At 57.0% G+C, this 20,647-nt stretch overlaps 1 protein-coding gene across 1 annotated transcript; it reads left to right on the top strand.

The window, feature by feature from the left end:
* The first annotated feature begins 451 nt into the window (after positions 1 to 451).
* LOXL4 (lysyl oxidase like 4) lies at positions 452 to 19,711 on the top strand. The gene is made up of 15 exons (XM_044240275.1): positions 452 to 481; positions 4,261 to 4,563; positions 5,136 to 5,314; positions 6,209 to 6,414; positions 7,762 to 7,800; positions 7,946 to 8,132; positions 8,989 to 9,172; positions 9,352 to 9,506; positions 10,183 to 10,350; positions 11,608 to 11,770; positions 13,862 to 14,105; positions 15,207 to 15,322; positions 15,995 to 16,131; positions 16,434 to 16,545; positions 18,672 to 19,711. The coding sequence occupies exons 2-15, from the start codon at positions 4,296 to 4,298 to the stop codon at positions 18,737 to 18,739; spliced, it is 2,226 nt and encodes a 741-aa protein (XP_044096210.1). The 5' UTR covers positions 452 to 481; positions 4,261 to 4,295; the 3' UTR covers positions 18,740 to 19,711.
* The last annotated feature ends 936 nt before the right edge of the window (positions 19,712 to 20,647 follow it).

Below are 20,647 nucleotides of genomic sequence, written 5' to 3'. Positions count from 1 at the left end.
ACCCGGTTTCGCGGAGAAGGACACTGCTCGGGGAACAGGGACTCCTGAGGCCACAGGCACCCCAGGCAAACTCAGCCGCTGGAGCCCCGCCGCCGGCCTCTCCCGGGGACTCTGATCCTCCCACAGTCCCTCCTGCTGCAGCGCGCCCGTTTCCTCCGCGGGAAACAGCCCCTCCCGACCCCCCGCCGCCCCCTGCACCTGGCCACCCCAGGACTTCCCGGGCCGAGCCCCGTGGACGCCCACTCCCGGCCAGCCCAGGGCACAGGGCAGAGGCGCCGAGCAGCGGGCCGGGCTGAGCGCCCGCCTTGACCGGGTCCGCCCGGGGGCGGGGCCTGCGGGGCCTCCTCCGCGGGCGGCGGCGGGGTGGGGGGCGCCCGCGGGCCGCAGCGGGATAAAAGGGCCCCAGGGCGCCCGGGGAGGCCCGTCAGCGCTCTCATCCCGGCGTCCGGCCCCTGCCCGACCGTCCTCTGTGCTGCGGCTGGTGAGCCCCCGCCTGGCCCCTGGCCCCGGGTCTGTCTCGCGTTGTCCTGTCTGTCCCACTTCTGTCTCTCTGTGAGGCTGCCAGCCTCTGAAGGTTCCTGAAGGCTGGGGGCTGGGAGAGGTGGGGGTCCCGTGGGCAGATGGCCTAGCCTCCTAGCCGCTCACCAACCTGCTTCCAAGGGAAGTGACCAAATTAGGGAGCTTGGCCCAAGGCCCGCCCAGGGTGGCTGGCCCTGGCCTGCTTGGGGTGCCTGCGTGTCTTGTTTGTGAACATGCTGTGCGGAACCATTTCTCTGCCCTCATCGAGGAAGAAGCAAGGGAAGGGGCAAGGTGGGTTCAGATGTCAAACTTGTGACTTGGGGGACAAAGAGGCAGGGTACATAAACCAGAGATGATTATGCTGAGGGGTAGGGAGACAGCAAGTGGAGGTGGGCAGAGGGCTTCAACCGCAGTATGTCCCGTGCCTGGCCAGGTAAAGCTCAGAGTCATTTGCTGGCACTACTTCAGGTCATCATAATTCGTGGTCCCAGGGAGGGACCCCATCCCCCAAAGAGCTAGAGAGAAGGGGCTTCGAGTGATCCCAAGGCTGGTGCACACGAGGGCAGCCCCCTCCCCCAACCATGTTCTCTCCTGAATATACTTGGGCATTTCCAGCCCTTTCCAGGGGGGCCAGGTCAGGCCAGGTGCCAGCATCTGCTGGGAACACCTGAGCAGGTGCCTGTCTGCATCAAGCTGGAGGGATCCTGGATGTCACTCAGTTGCACTCTGTTGGCACCACCCCCAGTGCCCTTACACTGCGGCTGGGTCATCAATCAGCCTGCAGCAGGGTAGAATTTCATTCATGCCCCTGCCTCCTTTCCTCCTTCCCCTCCTCCTGGATCCAGCATCCAGGTCTCCCACGGCTGAGAGCCTGGCTTCTGGAGCCGGGCTGCCTGGCTTTGAATCCTGGCTGGGCAAGTTACTTAGCTTCTCTGGACCTCAGCTTCTCACCTATAAAGTAGAGATAAGTACTCCGTAAGTAGTTTCAAATGTATTACAATAATTAATTATTAACTATCCCCCAACCTTCCTTCCCCTACACTATCCCCTTCTTTGCTTGTGAAGAGAACGGCCACTTCTGCGGCTGTTGCCTTCTTGAAGGGAGACTTCTCAGCTGGGTTGTCTTCCCCGTGCTGGGCACTGGAGGAACAGTTTTGGGGAGATGCAGTGGAGGCTGGGTATGGAGACAGCGAGCAAACACTGAGTGCTGGGGTGGTGGGAGGTAGCTGGGAGGGCTTAATGGAGGAGGCAGCATCTAAGCTGGAACACCTGTAGGGACTTACCGATCTGACACAGAGGGAGAGGGTCCTCCAAGTAGAAGGAGCAGTGAGAGCAGAGGCCGGGATGTGGGAGCAGAGGATGGACAGAGGATGTTTGGGGAATGGTGAGAAGGCAAGTTTGGGGTGAGCAGAAGCTACAGAAGGTCTGCGGTGGCAGGCAGGCTGGGAAGAGGGGTCCTCCCCACATCTGACCCTCAGTTCCTGCTGCCACCCGTTCCCCCTCCCTGGGCCACTCTCATGGAAGGGAACTGTCCTCACCCAGATCCCAGCGTCCTGCTGCAGAAGGCCACCCCAGCTCCAGGCAGACCTGGGACTATGCTCCTCTAATGAGAGCTCCAGGGTGCTGTGGGACATCAGCCCACTCCGTGGCCCATCATCGCATGTCACAGGGAGTAGGAGCCCTAGTGCCACCCCATCATTTTATAGGTGTTACACCTGAGTCTCAGAGAGAGGAAAGCCCCTGATTCAAGTCACATAAGGACTTGGTGCCAGAGCAAGGAGCATCCTGACTCCTGGGGGATGGGGCAAGGGTGGGGGGTGGGGGTCATCATTCGGGTCAGACTCAAGGTGACCACTGGGCCCTAGCAGCTGGAGGGCTCTGAACCCAGTCCTTTTTCTCTTGTCATCTGGGGAAGGTCCTTACCCAGAGCGACTTCATTTTGGCTCAGTCCCTAGCTGTCCACCTCGTCCTTAGTGGGGCACGTCCCAAGCAGCCAAGCATAAGCCGCTCATGGTGACAGCCTGTCAGGAGCCCCCGCCTGCTCCAGAGCAGAGAGTCACATAAAGAAAACAGTGTTTAAGTCTGGAAAGGAAGTGCAGGAGGGATCACGGTGGGAAGAGACTTAACCACAGCACCCGGCCCCAGGGAGGGGAACCCGGAGAACCTGGGCTCAGAGGGAAAAGAGGCAAATCTGGAGGATGTCGCAAAGAAGGGTCGTGGGGACTTGCTGCTGAGTTCAGATATGGCCTCTCTTCCGTCTTTATCTGAGACGGGCTGGGACCACCCCAGCCCAGGGCTCCCCAAGGGCCGTTCCTGCTGCTGTGTGATAGTTACTCGTCCGGGACAGCTGCTCTTGTCCGCATCCAGCGTGCATCCGTTCGTCTAAGCTTCGCGAGAATCCTATGAGGTCCTTGCTATTTGGTATCCCTGTTTCACGGAGGCAAAACTGGGGCATTGTGCTACGAAATCACCTGCCCAAGACTGCCCAGAAGTGGAATGAGAACCCAGGCAGCCTGACTCCCAGTGTCTCCCATTAAGCACGGTGCAGGGCCACCTCGCTCGCAGCCATGCAACCGTGGATATTTACTGGGTCCACCTACGTACTGGCCTGGCACTCTTCTGAGCACTGGGGGCATGACACAGAGTCACTGTCCCTGTGGAGCATAAGTCCTGAGCCTATCTAGTGTCCTTCTAGGAGCCCCCTCCGGCCAGCTCTGGGCTCACCAAAGCCAGAGCAATCCTCGGCCGGAGGGGTTGGGGGCTGTGTGCAGGAAGGAATGGGACTGAGGCCCAGCCAACATAGCAGTCTGTGGGAAAGGGAGCAGCAGGGGGCCCTGGGAGGCCCCCCCTCTACCGAGACTGACCAGCTACACAGGACCCTCGGGACAGCAGTGGCCATGCAAGAGCAGGTGTCCCCAGAACGAGCTCTCTTATGACTCCAGTGCAGAACAGGGAGTCAAGGACACAACATCCTCCATCATGTCCTGGGCTGGCATCAACTCCTCACCGGCTGCAGAGCCTGGCAGGGGAGGACATCGAACATTGGTGACTGCAGACCCTCTGGCAGCCCTCATCAGCCACGACCTCTCCCCCATGCTCCTCCCCCTGCCCCCATGCCCAAGACCAAGGCTGCTCATGTGTGAGGGGGAGAAGACCCGCCCTTAACCTCACCCCTCTAAGGACCCAGAGAGCAGCTGATTATAGGCTTCTGGAAACAGGAGCCTTCTCTCTGGCGTGTACTCACTGCCTACAATTTTTCCATGGCCCCTCGCCTCCTATAGGATGAAGAGCAGACTGTCCACAGGTGCACAAGGCCCCCAGTTGTCTGGCCCCAGCCCATGCCTCCACCTTCACCCCCCCTCCCACCTACATACAGGACAATGTCAAGGTCAGCTATTTATTGAGAGCTATGTGGTAGTCTTGTACTAAGCACTTTAAATACAGTGTTTTATTTAACACTAACAACACTGAGACAAGGATTATTCTTCCCACTTTATAGATGAGGAAATCAAGACTCAGTAAGGCCAACTTAAACTTCCTCAAGGTCACGTGAACAGTGAATAGTGGGTTTCAACCCAGTTTACCAGCCTCCAAACCCAGACTCCATCGATACCACCGTAGACACGTGCCCATGGCACACACACCCTTGGAGGGGTCCTGCCATCTTTTGTCCCTGCCTGCAGAAGAAGCCAAGCTCAGGGGTGGAGGTGGTGATCATCGTCACGTTTGCTCCTTCCCCAGGTGCCTTGGCCCCAGCTGCCCTCGAAGTCACCAGGATGTGGTTCCTACCGGCCGTGCTCTCCCTGCTCCTGCTGCTGCAGGCCCTCCCTTGCTGGCTGCAGGCGCCAAGCCCCACGAAGCTGCGGCTGGTGGGCCCAGGGAGCAGGCCAGAGAAGGGCCGCCTGGAGGTGCTCCACCAGGGCCAGTGGGGTACCGTGTGTGATGATGACTTTGCTCTCCAGGAGGCCATCGTGGCCTGCCGCCAACTGGGCTTTGAAACAGCCCTGACCTGGGCCCACAGTGCCAACTATGGTCAAGGGGAGGGTGAGTGCCCGGTTATACCCAGCAGGATGACGAGGAGATGATGGTCGGTTGTGCTCCGAGGCTGGGCTCACTGAGGCTTCCGCAGACTCCTGCCCACACTTTAATACCCAGCTCCGGTGGCCTCCCCTGGGAGGCATTCCCTGAGCACCCCAGCTGCCAGTGCCCCTGCTCTGACCCTCCCATTCTCACCCGCAGTGAGGCCACCACCCTCCCCACCACCATCACCACCACCCCCCCCCCCGCTGCCACCCTAGTCCACTCTCACAGAGTGCCTGGCACAAGGGAGGTGCTCAGCAAATGTCGCTGAGTGGATGAATGGACGGAGGGATAGGTGGACAGGTAGATCTGATTGCTAGACCTACCTGGCATTTTCCAAAAACAGATTCTACCTCCTCTTGGCAGTAGGTAGGGTTATAGATACCAAGATCCCAGGAGAACCGACTCCCCTCCCCCATCCCTACTTTCTACACAGGCTCTGGAAGAAGACAGTTGATACCTGTGGGGTCCTAGGAAGGAGGCACAGTCCACAAGTGCCTCTCTGTCCCTAAGCACCCCCCTTCCCCTGCTCTCAGGACCCATCTGGCTGGACAATGTACGCTGTATGGGCACAGAGAGCTCCCTGGACCAGTGCAGGTCCAATGGCTGGGGTGTCAACGACTGTAGCCACTCAGAGGACGTCGGGGTGGTGTGCCACCCCCAGCGCCACCGCGGCTATCTTTCTGAGAGCGTCTCCAATGTCCTTGGGCCCCAGGTAAGGAGGCCGTTCAGGACTTGGCCCGAGCTAAGAGTTGATTCATGGGACATAGAGCCTCCTGGGTGATGAACCTGGAGGAAGAAGGAAGAGAAAGGGAGCAGCAGACTGGGCTGAGAAATGTCCCCTGGGACCCCACCTCCTGTTGGTGGCCAGGAGCAGGTGCATGGACAGAGGCCCCGCCTGTAGCAGGCCAGGCTGGGGGACCGGGGGGTCTAGGCTGGGGTTGCTGGGGATTGCTGAAGCTGCTCCCCATAAGGGAGGCAGGAGGGGGTGCGGGGCTGCCTTACCCACAAGGCCGGCCACAATTGCTGCCTCTTCCCAGCACAAATAACCTTGAACTAAAAACAGCCCAAGCCAAACAACAGAAGCAGGCAGGGCAGGTCCTGCCCTTACCCTCCACTGCTGGGCAGCCCTAGCCTGAGGACAGCTGAGCCTGGCCCACAGATGCAGCAGACCAGGGTGCAGTCCGTGGTCTTCATGGTCTAAGTCACCCCAGACCTGGGGTCCTCTGGGCCAAGGATCCTGCTGGTAGTCTCAAGCAGCGGGTCTGTGTCCATCTTCCGCTCTCCCCAGGTGGCACAGAGAAGGTCCCTCTGCATCCCACAGAAGTCTCCCAAACTCCAAAGGCCCCGAGCCTGATCCCAAGGAGGGCACAGTCCTCTCTTGAGTTGAGGGGAGGAGTGCAGACAGACCAAGGTTCTGCCTCGTGCTCACTGTGTGGCTTTGGCAAATACTCCTATCTGGGCCTCTGTTTTCTGACCTGTCCAGGGAGGGCCAGGGTTGGGGGGTTCTTTAAGTGTTCTGAGCCCTCGCTTGCCCATATGAAGGTCTGCAGCGGGCTCAGCAGGGGCAGGAGGCCTGCGGCCCTTGGTAACCTTATGCGCCCTGCAGGACCAGCGGCTGGAGGAGGTGCGGCTCAAACCCATCCTTGCCAGTGCCAAGCGGCACAGCCTGGTGACCGAGGGGGCGGTGGAGGTGAAGTATGAGGGCCACTGGCGGCAGGTGTGTGACCAGGACTGGACCGAGAACAACAGCAAGGTGGTGTGTGGCATGCTGGGTTTCCCCAGCGAGGCACCTGTCAAAAGCCACTACTACAGGTAAGGAGAATCGGTAGGCAGAGGGTCGTGGGGGGCATGGGGTTGTGGGGAGGTGGCCGAGTGTGTGCATGCCTATGCGAGCTATACACACGTGTTCCTGTGTGTGTGCGTGTGTATGCATGCGCCTTTGTAAGGCAACGGCCTTACAGAATCCAGGGAGATGTGCAGGGCGGTGTCTGCAGCAGGACACCCCCTGGGTGTGTGATGGGGAGGGAAACAGGCGCCATGGACTTTCCGAGTTGCGGGGCTCTCAGAATAATGAGGACTGAGGATGAACTTGGAGACCCTGGGAAATACCTAGAAAGGGTCAGAAAAGAAAAACAGCCCTTGCTAGTCATATGGAGAAGCTGAAAACAACTGAATGCAAACCCACGTGCCTGGTTAAAGAAGTGGACTTGACTGAAGATGCTTCTGGCCGGACCCACCAGGACAGACCACCTGAGCCCAGGTCTCAGCTCTGCCAGTAACACGCCATGGCCATCGGTAGGGCCTCCGGGCCTCGATCAGCCAGTCAGCAGGGAATTTCCTCTGCTCTGATCTGAGCCAGGCTTTGACTGCTGCGCATGTGAGCAAGGCAGGGGGGCGGGGCAGCACTTGGGAGAAGAGACATAAAAACACTGTCCAAAACGTGACCGAACTGTCGCAAGATTGCATCAGCCTCTAAATGACACCAGCTCTGTGCCAGTGAAAACTCTCTGTGTTTCTCATCAAGGGAGACACCCCCCCCACACTTTGTCTGTGTGGCCTCCCCTTGCTTACCCCCAGTCAGTTGAGCGGCTCTTAGATGGGTCTGCTCCCTGGGACCAGCCACGTGGCTCCATCCCTGGGAACGACTGGGATATGGGCCCCTGACTCCCCACTGCCTGGTAATTGCACCTCTGGGCCTGGCTGGCTCGCCCACCACCCCCGAGGAGGGCAGTCCTGATTATAGCCTCTGGGTGGGCAGCCCCTACCAGAAAGCCTTCAACTTGCTCCTGCCCCCAGAGGACGTTCATGCTGGGTCGCGTTTCTCAGGACACTCCCTGTAGGCTCCCGTCCATCTGCATGGGGAGAGGGCGAGCTGGGGGGCTGCCCACTCAGGGGCAGTCCAGTGCCGAAGAGACCCCAGTTTGGGACTAGTTGAGGAGGTACCTTGCTGGGCCCCGCTGTTCTCCCTGGGACATGGAGATCACCGGCGTCTGTGACGAGACCACGCTAAGAGGGCTGCTGCGCGGCTTGGCATTAAAAAAATGCGGGCGAGTTTCCAGACGGAATCCCCGTGCAAACTCAAGGACAGCCATGAGAAGCCGGGGCACACTGGGTATTCAGCACTCCCTCCATCCCCCCGACTTGTTTTCTCCCACCTAGGAGAGTCTGGAATTTGAAGATGGAGGACCCCAAATCTAGGTGAGGAGCCGCATCCCGAGGGGAGGGTGCCGAGGGGTATGGCACGAAGGGGCAGGGCACATCCCTTTCTTCCCCGGTGCCTCAGCCTCCCTGATCCCCGAGCTCCCTCAACCCCTCCCCACCTTCAGGCTCCCTTGTCTTCCAGGTTGAAGAACCTGACACAGAAGAATTCCTTCTGGATCCACCGGGTCAACTGCCTGGGGACAGAGTCCCATTTGGCCAACTGCCAGGTGCAGGTGGCCCCAGCTCAGGGCAGGCTGCAGCCGGCCTGCCTGGGCGGCATGCACGCTGTGGTCAGCTGCACGGCGGAGCACAAGAAGTCCCGGGCAGAGGTGAGTCCCACCGCGTGGCAGCAGGAGTGGGTGAGCGGGACAGGCAGGGAGGGACACTCCGGGACAGGCAGGAGTGGAAGAACCAATCGCCCCCATCGAGGAGGACTTGGTGCAGACTGGGAGGAGGAGAGCGAAACCTAACATGGTAGAAACGTAGGATTTATTTAAAAAGAACCGTTTATAACCCGCCCATAAATGGAAAGCTGACATCACGGGCCAGGAATAGCAGGTAACCATAAAGACAGTAATTACATCGTAGCTACAGGGTTGAGGCCAAAGCTAGTGACCCTGAGCCTGGCCCTCTATTAGAAAAAGCAACAAGCAAGTGCTGGTGAGGTGTTATGGACATGGCCTCCTGGCAGTGGGATAGCGTTCTCCGTGAAACGGAAGGACTGGAGAAGGTTTAACACGGAAGTCACTGCCCCACCGTGTGAGTCAGCTTCGTTCATACCACGTCCCTGTGCAGCTTGAAATCATCTCACGGATCCCGCTGGGAACACTGATCTAGTTTAACCCCAAGGATAAGGAAGGAGCCAGGGCCAGATGACAGGAAGGGACCCCCCTCCCCCCCGAAGAGAGCAGGTAGAGGGTTGTGAAAGCCAATAACACCAGCTCCTAAGGCTCCCTTGTTACCTCTGTGGCCCCTGCGGTGGCTCTTTGTCATGAGGGAGGGCGCTTATGAAGAACGGCTTACTGGTGGATTCGAGGCAGTAGCTCTGCACCACCAGAGGTGGGACTGGAACCCTGATCATCAGCTTACCTGCGGGAAGGGGTCTAGCCCAGGCTTCCCACAGCAGCTCCGCTGTGCCCGCTGCTGCCTCCTCTGCCTGACCTGAAGCTGGTTTTCTCCCAGCAGGAGCTGAAGGTGCGCCTCCGCTCCGGGGCCCAGGTGGGAGAGGGCCGTGTCGAGGTACTCATGAACCACCAGTGGGGGACGGTCTGTGACCACGGATGGAACCTCATCTCCGCCAGCATCGTGTGCCGTCAGCTTGGCTTTGGCTCGGCTCGGGAGGCCCTCTTTGGGGCCCAACTGGGGCAGGGTAAGCAAGGAGGCCTGGGGTGGGGGGTAGGAGGCCATGGATGGGCCACTGTTCTGTCCCTTGGTGGCCCTGGTGCTGAGGCCCAGGACAGAAAGTTCTCCCCGATGATGGGGGGAAGCCACAGGGGGTAGGGTTCTAGAGGCGGAGCTTTACCTGACACCTCCCCATCTCCCCGCTAGGCTTGGGACCCATCCACCTGCGCGAGGTACGCTGCAGGGGTTCTGAGCAGACCCTCAGTGACTGCCCCTCACTGGAGGGGCCCCAGAATGGCTGTAAGCACGAGAATGATGCTGCCGTCAGGTGCAACATCCCTGACATGGGCTTCAAGAATCAGGTGAGCTCAGCTTCCGGCGTAGCCTCCATCGGGTGGAGGGGAGTTGGAAGGCACGGAGAGCACCCCAGGACACCACATGGAGCCCGTGGAGAGGGGCTTCTCAGAGCTAGTCTGGAAAGCCTCTCCTCTAAGCCTCCCCCGCCTGGCCCATGTGTCCTCAAGGCCAGGGTCTGGCCTTCAGAGATGTCCATGGCAATGGGGGCCCTTCACGCAGATGCGCATTTCCACGACAGGTGCCCTGTGAGGAAGAGGGCTAGGGCAGAGGACCCCAGTGCTGTCGGTGCTGGGGAGTGTCACTGCGAGGCTGCATGGAATTGCCAGAGTTTGGGTGTCATGTGTCATGTGGACAGTGGACAAGTCACTACTGTCTCTGAGCGTGGCTCTGTCTTCTGTCAGTTGGGGTTAATTGTCTCCTGGGGTTATTGTGAATGCAATAAGAGACACAAAATCCTTTTGCACCTGGCAAGTCATCGCTAATGGTAGGGGCAGGCACCTTGAGTCCGACTGCTCTAGAGGGCAGGGACAGCAGGGACTCTCTAGCTGAGTATCTCAAGTGACAGAGAGAGAGATAAAGCCAGAGAAGGGGAGAGCCAGCTGGGACCCAGCTCCAGGCTTGTAGTCCTGAGCCCTCTGCCCGGAGGCCACTGTGTTCCTCACACCCCTCTGACCACTGCAGGTGCGCCTGGCTGGGGGGCGCAACCCCCAGGAGGGTGTGGTGGAAGTGCAGGTGGAGGTGAACGGAGTCCGGCGCTGGGGGACCGTGTGCAGTGACCATTGGGGGCTCACTGAAGCCATGGTGGCCTGCCGACAGCTCGGCCTGGGTTTTGCCAACCACGCGATCAAGGTAGGTCTCTGTCTTGCTTCCAAACTTCCTCTGTTAAATGTGCGAACAACTCATTCATGCATTCATTGATTAGTTACTGAGTGAAACTGGGGGCTGATGTCATGCTGGGGGCTGGGGACAGTGTGGTGAACAAGACACAGCTCCTGTCTCAGGAACAGTCAGCGAAGTGGGGAAGGCGGTCATTAACAAAACATTCACGGGACGCCTGGGTGGCTCAGCTGGTTAAGCAGCTGCCTTCGGCTCAGGTCATGATCCCAGCGTCCTGGGATCGAGTCCCACATCGGGCTCCTTGCTCAGCAGGGAGCCTGCTTCTCCCTCTGCCTCTGCCTGCCTCTCTGTCTGCATGTGCTCGCTCTCTCTCCCTCTCTCTCTGACAAATAAATAAATAAATAAAATCTTACAAAAAGTTTAAAAAAATAAAAAAAATAAAACAAAAAAACATTCACGCAACAGGCCCATACTTCCGTCTCTAGGGAAGAGGACTTGAGGCTCAGCAGACCAGGTGGGGAGGGGATAAACAGCCCACTCGGGGGAAGCTTGACCCCACTGGGAAGATCAGGGACTGGGGCCGGAGCAGGGCTGGCAAGGGTGTGATGTGGGAGGGAGCGAGAAGAGGCTGGCAAACGTTCAAAGTCCGCAATGCAGATGTCTCAAACATTTCTTCTGTGCTGTTCGGCACACTGCTGGAGCAGCAAGAACGCTGACACTCACTGCAGCAGCCCCGCTGAGAGACGATGCTGGCATGGCCCAGACTAGTGGCAGTCCTGGGGGAGTTGCGGGTAGATTCGAAAGGGATCCGGGAAAGAAAACCACAAGGCCGTGGAGGGGCTGGGTTGGCACAACGTCCTCTGCTGGGCCCACACTGGCGGTTGGGGGAATGCCGGGCACCCTGCCCCTAGGAAATGGGACCTGTTCATGAGCACCGCCACCCCCCACCACCCAGCTGTGGGAAGCAAAGCTGAGTGGACAGCAAGGGAACGGGACCGTCCTCTTCAACAGCTGAGGGCTGCCATGTGGGTGAGGGTGGGGCAAGGCCAGTGGCGGAACAATCTCCCTGTCTAGATCTATGGGAGAAACTTCTGCTGCCAGAGGGGTGCAAAGCAGCGGGGACTATCGCCACGCTGGAGACTTTCAAGCTGGGGCCGGGCACAACCAGATGGTGGCGGTCCAACGGGGTTCCAGCATCAGAGGGCGTCAGAGGGGATGACTCCAAAGCATCCCTCCCCCCTGACCGGGCGCCGCCGGCTCTTTTCTCAGGACACCTGGTACTGGCAGGGGACGCCTGGGGCCACCAACGTGGTGATGAGCGGCGTGCGCTGCTCGGGCACAGAGATGGCCCTGCAGCAGTGTCAGAGACATGGGCCGGTGCTCTGCTCCCACGGCTCAGGGAGCTCCTTGGCCGGGGTCTCCTGCACAGAGAGTGAGTAGCACCCGCGCCGCTCCCCGCCGCCCCAGCCTGGCCAGCCCATAGCACCCATTCTCGGGGAGGGCCTGGAGGGGTGGGGGGTGGAAGGAGGGCTGGACTTGGAGCAACGGCCCTGCCCTTTACCAGCTGTGGGTGCCCAAGTCACCCATCCCCTGGGGACGAAGTCCTGCCCTGCCCGGCTCACAGGGTTATGGTGAGGATTAAAGCAGAGGATAGGGGAACACACGAGGACGCACAGTCATGTTTTTCACTTTCTGGGTTGTGAACAAAAGTTGAAAGGAAAAAAAAAACAGGTGAGAAAACAAGAGAATGTGTTAGACTTTGTAAGGGCAGTCTTTTCTGCTGGGAATTCTATACACACGCAGTAGGCCACAACCACGTGTCCTCGTCCTGAGCTGTGGGTTCCCCGGCAGGCTACAGGACAAGACGGTTCCAAGGCTGGGGTCCACCCCACACATCCGGTGCTCGGGGCAGCCGCATCGGTCTGACACCTGCCGACCAGGTCCACGCCGAGATACTGTATCTGGTCCCGAGGCTGCGGCTGGCACCAAGCGGCCACTTGACCTTCTCCCCAGCCAGGCTTGCACGCCAAGACGTCCTTGACCTTTGCCAGCGAGCCTGAGTGCTCTTCTCCATCCCGCACACCTTAGAAAATACCAGTTCCTCACAACACACCCTCACAGCAGGGAGCTGTGGCACCAGCCTGTGCCTTCCCAGCGCACTGGGGGTCTGCTCCCCGGCCTGGGACCCCTGTACCAGCCTGTGCCTTCCCAGGGCACTGGGGGTCTGCTCCCCGGCCTGGGACCCCTGTACCCCTCCCTCAGAGCAGCAGCTCTTAGCCTGAAGGCTTCTGACATTTTGCCATGGGCGAGCATGGACAGGCAACCTGCCCACTGTGTGACCATCCCTATTTCTCCTCTGTGATCTCTCTCATTCCTTTTCTTCTTTGCCCTCTCTCCTTCTCCATCTCTCTGGAAGCTCTCCTGCTTTCCCTCAGGAACTCAAGGGTTTGCCGTGAGCATAGCCTAGGAATAAGCACAGGACCTTCAGGAACATTTGGTGATGGTCCAAGCCCCCTCTGGCCGCCCAGCCCAGCCCCCGCTACCACCCACGGTGCCCGCCTGCCGAAACTAACCAGAGTCCCACCTCACTGTCCTCAGCACATAGACTCTCACCCGGCTGATGCCTCTCCCCAGATCTGAACTGTCACCCCGCTCTTGCAAGGCCAAGTCCTGAGAACGGGCAACTTTTCTCCCCTGATGCGACATGGTAACAGCAGCAGAGCTCCACTGGCATGGGGGCAAGGACACATGGGGCTCCAAGGTGGGTGAGAGCCCCAGTGGCAGGAAGGGAACAGGCACTTCCGGCACGATGGATGCTTATGCACAGAGAAGCACCGGTAATGTCATCAGGGAAGAATGCACAGGACAGGCTGGTGCGAGTACATAGGAGAGCAGTCAGGTTAGAACAGGGACCCTGCGGGAGACACGGGCCTGAAACTGCAGCAGGGTGGACCGAATGGCAGAGCCCAGGAGCAGGCTCAGAGATGATCTCTTCCGACTCTTCCTGCCAGCCCTCTCCCCTCCACACCCCTCCCTCGAAGGAACTGAGACCCAGAGAGAGTGACTGAGCTGGGGAAGCCAAGCTGGGCAGCAGGGCTCAGGAGGGGCTGTGTGAGCTAGACCACAAAGAGGCACCTGGAAGCTGAGGAGCATTTTACAAAGGAAATACCAGCTTACATCGAGGGCATGCTTACCCGACAGTTACCTGAGCATGTTACGGGTACTGGCACTACAGGCATTATTACGATCCCCACCATAGGGATGAGGAAATCGAGGAAATTGAGAGCCAGAAGCTTAAGCAAGTCACAGAGCTAGTGAAAGGTGTGGCCAGAAACAAAGCAAGACTTGAACGCCGGCAGCCGACTCCAAAGCCGTCATGCCTAACCAGGGCCTGGGAGTGCTTGAACCCGCCTTCCCTGGCTCCTGTCCTGGGGAGAGCCCTGCCCTGCTGGTAGCTCCCCCAGAGAGCCCCTCTGCCCAAGAGCAACATGGCTGCCTCCCTTCCTTTCCCCTGTGGCCGCAGGCGCTCCAGACCTGGTGATGAACGCCCAGCTCGTGCAGGAGACCGCGTACCTGGAGGACCGGCACCTCAGCCAGCTGTACTGCGCGCACGAAGAGAACTGCCTCTCCCAGTCTGCCGACCACATGGACTGGCCCTATGGCTACCGGCGCCTCCTGCGCTTCTCCTCCCAGATCTACAACCTAGGCCGGGCCGACTTCCGTCCCAAGACAGGACGCCACAACTGGATTTGGCACCAGTGCCACAGGTCAGTGCTCACCCACGCCATGGCTCTCGAGGGACAAACAGCCAAGTCCAAGAATCAAACCAGTGTGGTCTTCCCCTGACCCTGGGCGCTCTCCTGGGAGGGGTGCGCACTCTGAGAGCCTTCCTTCCTCGACGCCTCACTGGCTTTGCCTCCAGGAGCCCGTAGGGAACTGCGGGGGCACTGGCTGGCACTGGCCGGCCCTGCCTTGGATGTACAGCCCTTAACGGTGCTCATGGGGTGCACTCCCCCAGCAGCGGCTGGTGGAGCACTCATTGCCAGCAGAGCTGGTCTTTGTTACAATGATATGGACAATTAATTTCTCTGTGGTGGAGCTTAGGCCTTGTCTTTAAAAGTCACATAAAGTGAAAACTCCTAGAAACCTGGAAACCCAAAATAGACATCCCAACCAGGATGCTGGCTCTGCAGAAAAAGCTTGCTGGCTTCTGCAGCAGCAGAGCAAGGCCACCCAGAGAAAAGTGGGAACGCAGGGACTGAAAGGAGACAATGGGTTCTCTTTCCTATCAGGAGTCTCCAGCCCAGACAGGAGAGACAAGGCCTGTGACAAAGGCAGAATGGGAAAGTGGTGGTTTCTGCCTTCAGGACGCAGCATGGGTGGGGAAAGCGGAGTGGAGCAGGCAGCAGCGTTGGGACTTGGCCTTGCTGAGATAATAAGCACCTTCCCCTGTAGCAGGAACAGAGTTGTCATCAGGCCTGGATTGGAAACAATGGTAGCAATTTGGTCGCAGGCTCCCAGGGAGCAGAGTAAGCACCCCTCCTTGGCAGATCGGCCCCGAGGCTCGTTCCTGGAGGTGCCCCTCCCTCCTGCCTCCGATTGGGCCTCGTGGCTAGGTACCAGCCTCCTGGAGGCTCGCAGGGCTGTGCTCTCCCCTCCTCCCCTGGGTCCACACCGGGTGAGGGCAGCTGTGCCTGGCTGCCAGGCAGGGGGTGCCAGAAGGTAGACCATGGTCCCAGGGATCCTGGCGTGGTGAGGGAGAAGGGCGCTGCCCTGACGATACCGTTCCCCTCTGGATAGTGATGGGGCCCAGCGCCTCGGTCTGGCCTGCCAACTGCTCCAGGCTGACAGCGCTTCCCTTCCCGCAGGCACTACCACAGCATCGAGGTCTTCACACACTATGACCTCCTCACTCTCAACGGCTCCAAGGTGGCTGAGGGGCACAAAGCCAGCTTCTGCCTGGAGGACACACACTGCCCCCCAGGTAGGCGGATCCCCGGCCGCGCAGCCTCCTGGTGTTCTCTTCCTCAGCCCCGTCCCAGTGAGGCTCCTTTCCGCCCTCAGCCAAGACCCCCTCAGGCACCTGGAGACTCTGCTCTGGCAACAGTCAGCACTCAAGGCACTCCAGAAAGATCGGTGTCTTACCTCCTGACATCTTAGGTGGAAGGTCCCTGCTGCTGCTGCATTCCCAGCATGCTTTGTACCACCTGTAAAGGCTTTATACTCTTGGTTTTGGAGAAGAGTTGCAGGCCTGTTTCACTTTGGCTAAGTTCTCTGAGGACACGGGTTGTCTAATTCCTGTTTGCAGTCCCACAGTTTCTAGCCTTTCAGAATGCATGGCAAACGCTCGCTTTTCAGAGGGTCAGAAGGATGTAGGGCTGGAACCTTCCACCCATAATTCCTAGACCAACAGGAGTTCCCACTAGCGCATCCAGAGAAATCCTATCACATACGGGGTTTGCTACTGTGCTGGATTCATGGTTAGTAGGAATTCAGGCTCTGATTCCCGGGCAGGTTATCTAACAGAACCTCAGGTCCCTTGTCTGATTCCACCGAGGGAGATGACCAGTGTGAGGATTCCGTGTGTGGGGCCTGGCTTGCAGGGTCCCGAGCCCCTCCCCCATGCTTCAGTAACCATTGGTGCCCTTCCATACAGGACTGCAGAAACGCTATGCGTGTGCCAACTTTGGGGAGCAGGGAGTGACTGTCGGCTGCTGGGACACCTACCGGCATGACATCGATTGCCAGTGGGTGGACATCACAGATGTGGCCCCTGGGAATTACATCTTCCAGGTAAGGGGGCTTGGGGATCCCCCATAGGAACTCCATTTCCTGCAGATATTCCAAGTCTCCCTGCAGTCTCATGAGGGAAGAGTTTCACAAATAGGGTCTCCAACAGGATCCCGAGGATCTGGGTTTGAGTCTTGAGTCAGTGGACAACGTAGCATAGGAACGTTAACGCCTGCCCTCTGGGTGCCTGGAAGGACTAGTGAAGCGAAGGGCGTAGACACCCTTTGCGAGACTGCGTGCAGTGTAAACGATGATCACAGCCACTATCGTCACCTGCTTTCACTTGTCCCCTTGTCTCTCTGCAGGTGGTTGTGAACCCCCAGTTCGAGGTGGCGGAGTCTGATTTCTCGAACAACATGATGCGGTGCCACTGCAAGTATGATGGGCACCGGGTGTGGCTGCACAACTGCCACACAGGTAACCACGAGCCCTCGTAGGGTCAGCCACCTATGGGCTCGGGAAGCTGGGAGCCCCTGCCCGCACCCTCCATGGGGCTGGACGGTTGATGTGGAAGGCTAGGGGTAGGACAGAGATGAACATCCCTTGACATCTTCATAGGTCCGTTTCTAGACCCAACTGGTGACACCAGCAGCCTCACTCAGTCACAAGTGACTTCTACACCCGTCTTTGTCCTTAAGGCTGTTTGGATTATAAACTCAGTCTCCCATCTGTCCTGGAGTCTTTTCTGTTACTTCAAGCCAAGTCTGGATTTCTCTTCCCCAGTCCCGTTATTGTTCGCCCTCCCTTTCGTATGGTCTTTCTTAGTCGTGCTCGTCCTAAGTTGACTGCCTCACAGGCAGAAGGGAAGGTCCGCCAGCTCTGTGTTGCTGTCTCCAGCTGGGATCATGGAGCACAAGAAGGTGGCCACAGAGAACAGGGCTCAGGACGCTTACAGGATTGGTCGTATTGGACAATGGAAGAAGCAGATTCAGTAAGAGACAGAGTACGGAAATGGTTGCCCTACTTGTCTGTATAGGAAGGTAGCAGTCCCTCCTCTAGCTTCAAGTTACGAAATGCCTGAACTTGCTATGGGGTGTGCGTTCGCACCCACGCTTAGCACATAGGGCAGGACGGGACTGGTTTATTCAGTCAACAAACACTGAAGACCTACTTTTGTGTTGAATACTGTGCCAGAAACTAGGAAAATAAATAGGAGTAAAATGTGGAGCTCAGTGTCCAACAGGGTAAGCAGGCATGCCAAAGGATAACCCCAATACTCCTGATTATTCCAAACCCGTAAGAACTAATGCTGAGCAGGCACAGTGAGAAAGCAACAACTTGGGGACTAGCACGGTCTCCCAGAGGAAATGATGCTTGAACCGGGTTTCAGAGGAGAGGCCCAAGTCCAGGAAGAAGGGAAGACTAGAGAATGAGCACAGGATTTGGCCCCCGAAGTCTTCACTGGGTTCCAAATCCAAGTCCACCACCTTCTAGCTGTAAGATTGAGGAATATCTCAACCTCAAAGAAGTTTTATTTTTTAAAATGGGGGAACTATGTACTTCAAACCCACTGAAGTGCTTTGCAAGGGGGGTTTATGATAGGTCTTGCTAAGAGAATGACTCTCCTGTGGGTCTGGGAACCACTGACCAATTTTAGTCTAAGGGGGTGCAAAAAGATCAGCTTTGTTTTCAGAAAGGTCACTGTAGCAATAGATGCAACACCGTAAGAGGAGAAAGAGGAAATAGTCCAAAGATTCAAAATTGTGTAACTTGAGTAGGTTTTGCTGCCCCAAACTGAGACAAGAACATTAGAGTTACCAGGGACTGGAACCTAAGGCTGCAAAGTGGAGAAAGCCTCCCAAATGCTAGTGGTGGGCTGCTAGGGATCCAGGGCGGCGAGGGAGGAAAGAAAAAACAGTGCACTTTTGAGCACCGTAGGGGTCCTTGCACAAAACAGAGGACATACCAGGTGAGAATGCAGTTATTTAATGAAAGGACTGGTGTGAAGAGGTGTGAATAGGACTAAGGAAATGAGGGTTGTGGAGGCATCTGAGGATAAGCCACAGTGGGAAATTGTTCATGCCTTTCAGCTTGAAGGGGCATAGGGTATCCTAGAGGCAGGTTAAAGTTCAAGCTTGGAGGGAGAACCTGACTCGAGCAGGAGGCAAGGGAGGCCACCACCACAGGAACAGGGAAGAAATACACCAATGTCTCCCTCCTTCTATCCACTAATCTTCTGCTGTTACTTCTCATTGACCTAAATCAATGAGAAGCTATCTATCTAGAGCACAGAGAAACAAAAAAGGGTAGAGAGTGAATCTGGGGATGGTGGGTAGGCAGAGTATCAGCACAACCCTTTCTACTCAATAGCCTGTTCTTCCTGATGTGCTTGAAACTACACAGCAGGATCTGTTTCTACAAAATGTTTATGCCTATGACTGACCTGATGTAAAGGGTGAGTGGGGCAGAATGTAACTCGTGTGTGTGTGTGTGTGTGTGTGTGTGTGTGTGTGAGAGAGAGAGAGAGAGAGAGAGAGAAATTGTCAGGAAGGGGTAAGAGCATGGGAAGGCTGGCTTCTTACTCGTTCTCCTTTGGTCCACAGGGGATTCCTACCGAGCTAATTCAGAGCTCTCCCTGGAGCAGGAGCGTCTCAGGAACAACTTCATCTGAAGCCATGACTGCACACTTCCGGCTGCTGCCCACACACCAGATACCTCAGCTTTTTGGAGCCATGCCCTTCACAGAGCCCTAACTCAGAGGGAAAGGGGTCAGTGCCAAGGGACACCAAGAACTGCTCAGGAAGCCTTTTGATGGCAAGGCCACCAAACCAAAATGGTACTGTTCCCTCAGGAGGACTCTGGGCCTGTCCCCAAAGGGCCTTTGGTCTATGGTCTATGGCCTCCAGGCTTTGTTGAGCTGAGCTCGTCTTCCACAAGGAGACCCAGTCTTTACTGGATCTTGCCCCAGAGTTCCTGCTTCAGGAGCAGTTAGAGATGGACTATGGCTCAGTCCCCCATTTGAATGGTGCTTTGCAAATGTCTTGGAGGAGTAGGGGACAAAAGGATAAAGATACATGGAAGATAGGATTAACTCTGCTAAAAGCTCAAAGTCACAACTGGCAGAGATGCTGATGAATCCAGGCCCTCATTTGGTCTGTGCTCCTTTAGAACTCACCTGTTATTCCTAAGAATCCACTCTAGTGCCTTTACCTTTATCCTACCACACATATGGGTGTTTCTATGCTTCTGGAAGCATAGGCCTCAGGCATCCCCTTATCTCCTGATGAGCCAACACCACCTGTTACTGAGTGCTTGAGAAGGGGCAGGATTTGCACAGCTGGCCAGATGGGGCCCTCCTACAGAACAGCAAGAGAAGGCCACGCAGAAAGATTGCTGTGGTGGTATGGACTCCAGCCCCTGCCAGGGCCTCTGCCATGGAAAAAAAAAATATATATATATGCCATGCCCCTGGCAGGCAATCCAGTCTCCCTCAAGATCACTGTACGTCTCAGGACTGGCCTAAATTTCAGGTCTCAACCAAGCTTCTGGAATGAACTTCGCATGGAATAAATTAGATACACATAAGAGATGATTTTTACAGGTTTGATGCTCTAATCCCAATAAAGGTTGCTCACTATGGACAGCTATAATGACGAGACTGGCTCTTTGCAGTTCCCAGCCACACGAAGTCTAACTTCTTCCACTCTTGCTGAGCTGGGGACTAGGATGTGTGGGGGACACACTACTCACAACAGTCCTACTACATTTCTCCGGTATTAGCCTATCATCTGCTTCCCAATTCCCTCCCCAGGCTCAGCACTGAAATGTGGGTCAGAAAGGTCAAGGGACGAAAGGGAGGAGGCAAGAAGGAAAAGTCCAAGGACTGTAAACTTTTATAACGGAGGCTGCAAAACCAAAGTGAACGGTAGCAGATGGGCAGATTTACAACAGTACTCCCCTCCCCACACCATGAGCGCCGTCCCCTCCTCAGGGAGTAACAAGGGACACGATCTGTAGTTATCCTCTACAAATACACAGACGTACTTTCTTCCTTCTCTTCTACCTTCTCTCTCCTCCACTCCTTCATCTCCTTCATTAGGCAAAAGGAGCATTATATCTTGGCATGGCAGTTTAGGTAAACAAGGGAAGGACTGATTTCCTGTTGGACCCAGCAAACATCGCCGAACAGTAACAACATTATACTCGCACATGCGGCTAATGGTCTGTGAAAGAATGTGCAGCCCGTGGGGGAGTGTGTGGCGACTGATGACTACATTCAGGCAGGGAGGTGACCCACCGCTTCTTCCTGGATCCAGTTTCCAAGAGAGCCAGGAAAAGCAGGCCAGGCAGCCGGCCACTGGCTCTGGTCTCAGTCTTGCTGCCCACATCACACGTTCGATAGATGCAGCCAGTTCCAATTCTTGGAAAAAGCTATACAAGGGCTGTGCTGTTATACCACCGAGTTGAAAGGGAAGGACATAGGAAGACTGCTGGCGGGCATGACTTGTAACTAGATGAGGAATGTTAGCAGAATACCAACCACCAAATTCCAGACAGAACCAAAAATGTCAGAAGATTT

Source organism: Neovison vison, chromosome 2 (genome assembly GCF_020171115.1).
Source record: "Neovison vison isolate M4711 chromosome 2, ASM_NN_V1, whole genome shotgun sequence".
Classification (NCBI taxonomy): domain Eukaryota; kingdom Metazoa; phylum Chordata; class Mammalia; order Carnivora; family Mustelidae; genus Neogale; species Neogale vison.
The sequence above is the reverse complement of the archived record's forward strand: the minus strand, read 5'-3'. Positions and strand labels throughout refer to the sequence as shown.